The sequence below is a fragment of the Otolemur garnettii genome, unplaced genomic scaffold, assembly GCF_000181295.1.
Source record: "Otolemur garnettii isolate 467f Iridium unplaced genomic scaffold, OtoGar3 scaffold00165, whole genome shotgun sequence".
NCBI classification, from domain to species: Eukaryota; Metazoa; Chordata; class Mammalia; order Primates; family Galagidae; genus Otolemur; species Otolemur garnettii.
Genome location: NW_003852560.1, coordinates 357,693 through 368,877, shown reverse-complemented (window position 1 = coordinate 368,877; position 11,185 = coordinate 357,693). Strand labels below are relative to the sequence as shown.

Below are 11,185 nucleotides of genomic sequence, written 5' to 3'. Positions count from 1 at the left end.
TAGGCGCCGAGCCACACCTCATCAAATTTTAAAAAGATAAATTAAATAACTTTTGATGTGTTTTCATGAAATCACAACCTAGTTTTTGTAAGACAAGGGAATTATGAGTTATTGTCAAAATTAATAAAATTAATAATACAGATATATTACGAGATTTGAATGGGGACAGAGCAAAAGGCACACAGGGAGGTAAGAAAGAGAGGGATGAATTTGTAAAAAGAGAAGATACAGTCCTTAGAGGAGAATCAAAGTAGAAAAAGCAAAAAAAAGGAAAAAAAAGTATTGAATAAGACACATTAAACACATAAACGTGGACTAAAGTATAAGCTGAGGAGCAAACAGCAAAGAAAAAAAAGAAAATTTTCATTGTGAATTCCAAGTAACTAAAATTGAAACATCATGTTTTTATTCAAATGAAATGGAGCCAAATAGAACACGGAATTGGAAATGTAAAAGCTTTAAACAAAAACAAATGGGGATTTAAATTTCAACAAGAATAAACTGCATAATCGGCTGAACCACTAGAAAGTCATAATGAATCTCAATCAACACAGGCCATCTGAATGGAGGGACCGATCCTAGTAATTATGGACCCATAAAAATAAAAAAGGGTCACAGCAGAAAGAGTTTTAAAATAAAATGGCAAAATATTTCACCAGGAAGAAAAGACAGATTACGTTACTCTCAACATACTCATATTAGAAGTTCATAATCTTTTCTGGCTTTGTTTTCCTTTGGCTCAAAGTAAAAAGGGCTAAGTTTAATCATGCTACTCAGTTCAGAGTTCATGTAGTCTGTTTTATATTTTTTAAAAAGTTCAGGAAATTAACCCAAATGATGTCAAATGTGACAAAATTGGTAACCCAGGTGCCTATCCTTCACAGCCATACAATCCAAATGGCTGCCTGGCCTCTGGGGCAGCAGCAGCAGCCACCCCTGGGACCACACAGCTTGCTGGAGAGCAGGACAAGCAAAGCATGAGCCATGCTTACTCCTAACAATACTGGCTGAGGCTGAGCCCCTCACTCCCACGGCCTGAATTATATAAGTCTTTCAGAATTGTCACTACTCTTTGTCACCTAACCATGGAATCTGATTCTATTTTTACCAAGCAGGCTGTAGGTCGTAACAACAGAGAGATTTTCCTCAAAGAGTCAGCTGCCTGTTGTAAAGTTCTATAAATCTATCAAGAGTTATTCTTAAAGGTTTAAAAGTTAAAATGTGGCAGTTAAATTACTTAAAATAAAAGTATATTTAGAAGATAACTATTACACAGTGTCTCACCGGATGCAGCCTGGCTACTTTCTAGGCTTACTAACGCCTACCCTGCCTTCCTGCATTGACTGTGTTTCATACTCCAGTTGGGCTCCACAGAATGTTATGTATTTTCATACTTTAACATCTCTGAAATCAAGATGCATTTTACAGTCAATGATAGGTCACAACCTTAACTGGCAGTGTTTTTCTTTTTAGTGGCGCATCTTCTAATCGATGGTAACTTAAATTTAATGAAATGTGGTAGAAAGTTCCTAACCATTACATCATTCATGTAGCATTGAACAAATACTTGATCTATGATATGTCAGACATGGTGAAGAGGGATACTTTGATGTATCTTTTTGTACTGTACACTTTTGTGGAAAATGACACCAAGATAGAAAGTATAATATTAAAAAAAAAAATCTGAGTTTTAAATCAGTGGAAAATAAAAGAATTTGATATTGAAATAAAAATGATAAAATCCTACTGAAGATCTGCAAATACCTAGCAAGAAAAAATGCATTAGGTTCTATCAAATAAAATCCAAACTGTTCAAAACCATAGCTCAAAATAATAGTATCCCAATACTTCAAAAAGTTCTTTGCTATTTTATCAAAAGAGAATATGTTGTTACTCAACTAATTTTATTTATTACTCAAAACAAATATTAGTTCTCTAATAACTGTACATTTTAACTCTGTGAAATATTTACTTTATAAGTAAAGTGACTTATATGAATACAGCCTCGTTCATCCAAAGTAAGTGAACATTTCCACAAAAGTCACTTACTGGCATGCGTTCCGTCACTCCTCCAATCTTAAAGTTCATCGTAGATCTCACGGTCTGGGCACCATAGTACTTATCATTTGGGACCTTGAGTTCACCAAAGGTATCATACTCTATCCGGAAGGAATTCTGGCTTGCCTGAAAACAAGGATAAGGCAGTGTTACAGCTTGAGAAGAAGCCAGGTATTAGCATCTTACCGGTTGTAAGGGGAAAGAAACCTTTGTCAGTAGCACACAGACAAAATATTCCATTTTGATTCTCATTCTACTCTCTGCCCTTACTTCTCCTTTCGAGAAACTTGTTACAGATTATAGAATTCATAAACCATGCAGATAATAGATTGTACCTTTAAACAAAGCTTAGCCATGACGTACAAACACTATGCATAAGAGATAGCATAGTAAATACAAACAGCAAAGCCTTTGCAGTCAGATAACCCACCACTCAGTCATTTTTTCTCATCTATAAATTAAAGTAAATGTATAGATAAGGGGAGACTCTTCGGAGTGATGGAACCCTCCAAGAATCTGAAGAAAGCTATGGATTCTCCTTCTAAAAAAAGGAACATAAACACATTTATGCATAACCTTACATATAATTTAGGGAGTTTACATCTCGAAGCCAAACTATGACCCAGAGTAAGAACTCAATCTCCCTTTTAGGAAGAAGCTAGGATGTGACCAAAGATCAACTTATTTTACTAAAATTTAGTAACTGTTAGTGGTAACTGTTTAGTAGACTCAAACTCCCTTTTCAGAAGAAGCTAGGATTTGAGCAAAGATCAACTTATACTAATAAAATTTAGTAACTGTTTGATAAATATCTATAATGCTATAAAAAATAACTTATTGTAAAACACTAGAAATTTGAAATTTATACACGATACTTTATTAAGGAGACATCAGAGAAACAGTCATTACTTTAATATGTTCATCTTACAATAGTTATGAAATAAACATGATCAGGTGATTTGAAATTTTAAAATCTCTAGCCAAGTAATTTTGTTTTAATAAATAAATAGTCCACTAACAAGAAAATTAATTTATAGATATCCCCTGGGAGTAGTGTTATAAAATACTTTATGATGCAGGAAAAGAAAATAGTCATTGTATCGAGATAGAAATACAGAAGTCTAACAATGAAGTACATTTTCTTTCTATGCCTAAAGGCAAGTAAAAAACCGGCCTAAGCCAACAAGCAGCAACAGCTAACAACAAAAATAATCACGTGCTGGCAGTCACCGCACTATGTGGCAAACCGCTCTTCATGTGTTGACTTTCACAACCAACCTACGATATTTTACTATTACATTCTTCACCTTAGAAGAGACACCAGACTTGGAAAGATTAAATAACTCAGCAAATTATCAGATAGCGAGAGAGAAGGCCTAGACCCAGACCCTGGTGTTCAGACAGCAAGAGAGAAGGCCTAGACCCAGACCCTGCTGTTCAGATAGCGAGAGAGAAGGCCTAGACTCAGACGCTGGTGTTCAGATAGCGAGAGAGAAGGCCTAGACTCAGACCCTGGTGTTCAGATAGCGAGAGAGAAGGCCTAGACCCAGACCCTGGTGTTCAGATAGCGAGAGAGAAGGCCTAGACTCAGACCCTGGTGTGTTGGACTTCAAAAGCTGTTGGGATTTACTTTTCTTTCTTTCTTTGTTTTGTGACAAAGTTTCACTATGTCACCCTTGGTTGAGTGCCATGCTGTCACAGCTCACAGCAACCTCAATTTCCTGGACCATAAGAGATTCTCTGGCCTCAGCGTCCCAAGTAGCTGCGACTACAGCCATGGGCTACAATGCCCACTATTTTTTTGTTGTAGTTGTCATTGTTGATTTTAGCTGGCCCAGGCTGGGTTTGAACCCACCAGCCTCCATGTATGTGGCCGGCGCCCTACCTACTGAACAATGGGTGCCACCTGGGATTCACTTTTCTATCACCAAGAAACTATGGGGTAACTCCAGGTCAGCTTACAACAAGTCCTTGAGTTAAACCCCTATTCTGTAAAATGAAAGGGCTGAATATGTACAGTTAGATTTTTCTCCAGTGGAGCTTGGTTGCACGGATACTACTATATACCAACTTACTTCCTACTCTGTAAACCAAAAACAGCTGTAAGGCTTTATATCTCCAATGCAGTTTTATATCTCAAATGCCTTGCAATCTTTGTTTTGGATATCCTAAGTAAATATCCTGGTATGTTAAACTATACTTAAAATCAATAACATAAGCAATGACATCAGTGGCACCAAGGATACTATGTTCTTTTTTCTTTTCACCACCTGTCATAGGACAGCAACAGGATGGTGACTCCAAAAAGGGAGAATGGTTTTCATCAGTGGTTTGTGAAATCAAGTTTGATTTCCTAAATTTCATTTCTTAAATCATCACAGTCCAAAATTATTACATTGTCATCATAAAAAAAAGCAGTAATTTTGTCCCCTAAATAACAGGTTGCTATGGTAATAATCAGATCCATTCAAAGTTACTTTGTAAGACCTAACAATGAATTTTAACTATGTTCTTCAGCTTAAACCTTAAAAAAAATTTAATTACAAATCAAGAAATAATAGTCTCAATCAAATCCTAGTATTTTTTGACAGTGATCAATCATTTAAAAAATGGAGACATCAATTGTGGCTGAAATCACAATCTTAGCAAAAACTTCAAAAATCTACTTCCTGTCTTCATAATAACAAAAACAAAATCCTAAATATGTAACAACGAACACTGTTGGCAGCAGCTTAGTTGGCTAATAAACTATTTTAAAAAGCAAAAAAAGTTTTTATCTCTTACTTAACCCGGAAATATAGGGGTTGCACAAATCTGTAGGACAGACACTGAAGCAATGCTGAAAACGATCTTTAAGGCACGCGTGACACACCTAAAGCAAATAAAGGATGGAATCCTGTGCACAGCAGGAAGGTAGAATGTGTCCCTCAAAACTGGTGCAAAAAAACCCCGATATAGATATGTAGACTGCTTCCTACACATGACAATCGTATTTCAATTACCCAAAGCAAGATATTATTTTAAAAGATGATAGGAGACCCAGAAGGGAACAGCAGGATGTATGGAATATTCTACACAAGAAAACACTTTGGGGCTGGGCACCATGGCTCACACTTGTAATCATAGCGTTCTCAAAGGCTGAGGCAGATAGATTGCAGGAGCTCACAAGTTAGAGAACAGCCTGAGCAAGAGCAAGACCTGGTTTCTAAAAATAGCCGGGTGCTGTGGTGGGCACCTGTAGTCCCAGCTACTTGGGAGGCTGGGGCAAGAGAATTGCGTGAGTCCAAGAGTTTGAGGTTGCTGTGAGCTGTGATGCCACAGCTATCCAGGGGGACAGAATAAGACTCTGTTTTCAAAAAATAAAAAAGAAAAGAAAGAAAAGAAAACACGGTTCAGACTAAGAAAATTAGAAAGTTGTACTCTATCACAAAGTTACACAAGTACCAGGAATGGGAGAAAAACTGTCAGAGGCGGCTATATTTGTGGTTGGCGTCTGTTAGATGAACACATACATAGAGACAGAGCAACAAGGGTCTGGGTCAGGAAACTGTCAAATTTCTTCAAATGTTCTTTACAATGACCCACAGAACAAAAAAAACTTTAATATCATATTCAGTATATATGTAAACACGTGCATATGCTCAGAAAAACCTAAAATAAAAATTTCATGAAATATGTCATATAGTCATATTTTCTCTTTTATTATTCCATTCTGTTTTTTAAAAAAACTGCTGATCACTACCCACAACACTGATTTCACCTCCCACTAATGACTCCACCTCCACATCGGGTTTGAAAAATACTTCAGTGGTTTTCAAAATCTTCCATCATCACAAACAGTACCTCTTCCCAGTAGCTTGGCCAAACAGAAAAGGGTGCTCACCTAAGTTAATGAGAAAATTATCAGTGCTTTTGATGAAAAATGAAGTGATGAATGGCATCTCTTAAATATATAAATAAGTTTCATATAATACAATCCATTACTGGAAAAAGCTAATTCTTTTTGGAAATCGTGTCTTCAAATCCCATTATTCAGTTGGCAGAATTTCAAGGAGAAGATAGTTGTCATTTCTGGGATTAATACCATGGTTTTCAGAATTTAACTAGGTATGCATCAGGCAAGCAAGAAAAATGTGATTTTCTAATGGTTTCTGGCATTTATAATCACTTCTCCTCCTGGGGAATAATGGATGGATAATTAGTCCAAGTTCACCTCTGTATGAAAGCTATTAAGTCCTAGACACGTTAAGTAAGAAGTACTGTTAACAGTTACTGGCCCCAGGAATCTCTGGAACTGAGGTAGTCCCAAAATTTGCATGCCAGAAGGGTTAGCTCCCAAAATATAAGCTTCCCAAAAAGATGTCTCGCATTAAACTAAACCATGGCATTTCCTAAAGAAAAAATAAAATGCTTTTCAGATTCCCAGGCTAAAGTAATTCAAAAGAGTATTTCAGTGTTCAAGAAAATCAAAATCCTTTTTTATGCAAAAAGACTATCACAAGAGTTTAAAAATTCAACATTTGATTTCATTGGGCTTTGGGTTTTCAGTTTCCTTTTTTTCCTTCTTTTTTGAGATAGTCTCACTCTTTCGCCCAGGGTCGAGTGTCGTGGCATCATAGCTCACAGCAACCTCAAACTCCTGGGTTAGTGTGATCCTCTTGTCTCGGCCTCTCCAGCAGCTGGGAATACAGATATCAACCAGTTTTTCTATTTTTAGCATAGAAGGGGTCTCTTGCACAGGCTGGTCTCTGAACTCCTGAGCTCAAGCAATCCATATGCTTTGGCCTCCCAGAGCGCTAGAATTACAGGCGTTGAGACACTGCACCCAGCCAGGTCAGTTTCTTTTTGAAAAAGCCAGTCCTAAAGTAGAGGGTAACTATCAAGTCCCAAAATAGGCAAATACATAATAATAGTGTATTGATATTACATAGCAATTTAGAACAAAATATTATTTATTTATAGACGGAAATTACAAGATCACGTTGCAGTTATTCACCTGTGATTTCGTCTCTTAACTGCGTTGCTTATTTAATCTCTCCCAGGATCTAAATTCTATGCTCATCAGGACCATTACATTTACAGGGTTCAATACACAGAAGGCATTCCATCAATATGCTTTCTAGCAAATGGACCTTTATGTGTTCTTTCCAATGAAAGCCAACTTAGGGCATCTAGTGTTTTGTAAATGTCTTCAACTCTAGCAACAGGAAGAACTTTTAATACAATCAACAGAGATCCTGGAGGTGAGAGAGAAGTTTAGGGAACAAAATATGCTTAAAAGTATGAAAAAAGAATATCTATCAGCTCGGTGCCTATAGCTCAACCGGCTAAGGCACCAGCCACGTACACCTAAGGTGGCAGGTTCGAATCCCCAGCCCGGACCCGCCAGACAACAATGACAGCTGCAACCAAAAAATAGCCGGGTGTTGTGGCGGGCGCCTGTGGTCCCAGCTACTTGGGAGGCGGAGGCAGGAGACTCGCTTGAGCCCAGGAGTTGGAGGTTGCTGTGAGCTGTAATGCCACGGCACCCTACCCAGGGGGACAACTTCAGGCTCTGTCTCAAAAAAAAAAAAAGAATATCTATCCTCATCTTATTTCAGCTATGAATAATATTACAACCATAAGAGGAAGGCAGTACTATTTTTTTTTTATTTGGCAGCTTTTGGTCAGGGCTGGGTTTGAACCGGCTACCTTTGGCATATGGGGCCGACACTCTACTCCTTTGAGCCACAGGCGCCACCCAACAGTAATATTTTTTTTACACTTGCCCCAACAAGATAGATCCAGAAGTTCTGTTCCCCTGCACAAAACATTAAATAAATAAATAAATAAAAGGTTAAAGATTCCAAAATACACTAAAATTATTCAGGTGGGGGTTCCAGGAATATAAAGCATCCTAAATCTTGTAGTTTCCAGGTATGATGATCCAATCGAATTATTTCAAAATTTACAGTCCAGAAAATGTATTGGTCCTCTGAACTATCCTAGGATGGAGCATTTGTTTAATGACCACTCAATACCTGGTGTATTCACATGTGCAAACTTGCAACAGTAGCTGTAATTATTTCAATTTTACATGTGGAAACTGAGGCACAAAGACAACTTGCCCAAAGTCTCAGTTGGGTAGTAGCAAAGTAGGATTTGAAATCCTCTCTCTTAGACTGCAAACCTCAACGCTAAACCACAGTGCAGAGTGCAGAACTGTAGCTCTTCCTAAACTGCCATTCATGTCTCAACTTTTTCTAACATTATACATATATACTTAGTGTTTTTTAAAGCCTGCTTGACCGAAGGTGTCGTTTAAAAGGCTTAGGTAAGCATGTCATAACTTGAACTTGGACCTTTTAAACTCCTCAGCTGTCTTTCTGAAGAAAAAGTACTGATTCAGCTTTAGTTAGGTCCAATCCAAACTACTCAAACATGCTACAGAATACTATGTCCGTGTTTAGGAATTAGAGTTTACAAAAACTGAGGAGGAAACCATATTCAGCCTAACTAAAAAGCAATCTCATGAGAAGTAAAATCTTTCAAGAGCCTCCAAACCCATCTGAAAAGCTGAAAGCAGTCCACTGCACCTTCGTGAACCAAGAAGCCACAGTTCTCGGGCCACTAGACGGACTCGTGGCCAGTGTCCCGCCAGCGAGGCCCACCTAATGCGCAGGGCGGGAGCTGCCCCTCTCCCAACATTCTCCTTCCACCCCGACCCTGCGCCCCAGCCCCACGGCTAAGCTTGTTACCCCAAACGCCCCGGCTTCCGCCGGCTGGGAGCTCCGGGGAGGAGCCAGGAGAAGGCCCAGCAGGACCCTCGCCGGCTGCTGGCCCCCGTCCCCACGCGCTCTACTGGCACAGAGGACCTATCCCGGTGCTGGAGGGGGCCCAGAGCCGAGCGCGCAGCCCAGTTCCCGGCGCGGAAGGAAAGCCCGGGAAATCCCTCCCGCCGGCCCGCGGGCGCCCGGGCCGGCGGGCAGGAGGACTGAAGGTCATCGCACAGAGGCCGGCCGACAGACGGCCTGCGCTCACCATTCGAGCCGCGTTCGGGACCCAGAATGGGGGGACGGCCGCGCCACTCGAGCCGGGAGCTGAGGCTGAGGCTGGAGCTCGCCGAAGGCGCCGCGACCGCGCGAGAAGACGGAGTGCTCGGTACATGGTGCTGTGGAAGCCTGGGTAGATTTTCTGAGAGGCCGTGGCCACGCCTCCACGCCGTCTGTCAGAGCCTGCCCGCCCACCTGCTCTTGGCCAATCAACAGCCTGAAAACCAGGGGGTGAGGTGGGACTAATCGTGAATGGCCAGTAAAGAGTGAGGGGGCGGGCTTACTTCCTAGCCGCAGTAGAGTAGTGGTTAAAACTCTCGGATTCATGGGAAACTAGAAAGAAGGGGATTGTGGGAAAGGAAGTTTAGGCTCTTCTTTCAGCCAGTTTGCTGCGTGTAGCGGTTTTAAGTGGGAAGTATTAGCTGATGAATCAGTTAGTGTTTGGTTGGTGAACTATCCTAGAAATAAATATTTATTTATTTTGTATTTGTAGTGTAATCACTCATTACTTGTTCTACATGAAATCCTTTTTCATTTTTTCCAGATACCTTCTGTGTACAAAATAAAACGCTCTTTTCTTTTTCACTTGTTATTTTGAGGTCTCCACAATTTCCTTTTTCTTCTTAGTCTGTACTCTCAGAATTTTCTTTTTTAAATGTACTAGAAAAGATGTCCATAATCATAGGTGGCCTCGGAATTTGTGCGATTTGTATACGCGTTCTCCAAGGTTTTTTGCATGGCTAATCAGATGCATTTTCAAATCAAGAAAGGTATGTAGTGTTAATGTAGTAGGCGACGACAGAAACTCAGAAACTTATATAAAATTGCAATCACAATATTGTCTCCTCTTTTTCTTTCTATTCCATGGAACCAGATGACAATTAATAGAATCACTAAATGCTATCCAGAATCTACAAAGGCAAGCTTATAAGAATATACGGCTCTGTTATACTTCTTGGAAACATTGTTTATGTTATTTTATGACTTCTAATTTTGACCCACATTTGAAATATACAAATTTAAGTTAGTATCTCTTCCCTCTGTCAATTAATGATTCAGAAATTACTGAAATACTTAATGAAAAAATGAAACCAACGATTATTTAGAAGGTATTAGGTCAGAATAAAAGAAAAAAATTCACAATCGATAAAATGGGCCACCTATTTCATGATATGTGTATGCTTTCCACCGTTAAAAAGAAAATAACTCTTTTAGTGTTAAATGTAAAGATAATAAAATTGTTTTGTAATATTGTTATTTTTGTCATTGGTTAGACAGAAAACTAAAGTAATAGACATTTACTAGCAAGTACTATCATTTCCTAAAAAATGGTATCATTTTGATGTATTTGCTTCATATCCTTCAAGAAATAAAACACTTTGCAATGGAGTAGCATTTCTCCCCCATATTCCCAACAGCTATTATTTTGATGTATATCCTCTCAGTTCACCTCTGTATTTTTTATTTCCCATACTGGTATGCAAACAATGGCTTTTAAATTTTAAAGTTTTAATGTCCTATGCCTGAATCCTATATTTTTGAGACATAGCCATGTTCTTTTTAACTTAATTGTATTGCCTTGCTTGAATATAAAACATTTATTTATCCAGTTTCTTAATACATTTTTTATTGTTCCACACTATGCTTTAATGAACATAAGTTTATGATTTCTTCATAGATTCTCTCACTCTTCATTGGGTAAAGTCCCTCTTTATTCCTATTTTTGCTTGTTATTTTAAACTTTTAAAAGTATTGATATTTCTGTATCTGTTTTGTATTGTTTATTATTTGCCTGATATATATTTCTTATTTTATTGGTTTTGAGCATATCTTTCATTTCTACCATACAGTTTAACTTTTTAAAGTCCATATGAATAGCCTTATAATAAATGGGTTATTTTAATCTCTTTTAACAATCATCTATGACACACGGTATGTTCTAGAAACTCTTCTTAGCACTTTACATGTATTCCTTCAACATTCAGAAACATCCTGTAAGATAAATCTATTATTATTCCTGTTAATAGAAAAGAAAATTGATGCCCAATAGCATTTGAGTATTTGTGTGCTTCCCTTTTATTTATCAGTGAAGCTGA

At 38.4% G+C, this 11,185-nt stretch overlaps 1 protein-coding gene across 1 annotated transcript in view; it reads right to left on the bottom strand.

The window, feature by feature from the left end:
• Nucleotides 1-9,240, bottom strand: part of FH (fumarate hydratase) — a 29,215-nt gene extending 19,975 nt beyond the window's left edge. The window contains exons 1-2 of the mRNA XM_023519244.1: nucleotides 9,079-9,240; nucleotides 1,992-2,184 (exon numbers count right to left, since the gene is read on the bottom strand). Of these exons, the coding sequence (XP_023375012.1) occupies nucleotides 1,992-2,184; nucleotides 9,079-9,204 (319 nt within the window). The 5' untranslated portion in view covers nucleotides 9,205-9,240. The remainder of the gene's footprint in view (nucleotides 1-1,991; nucleotides 2,185-9,078) is intronic.
• Between the last annotated feature and the right edge of the window lie 1,945 nt (nucleotides 9,241-11,185).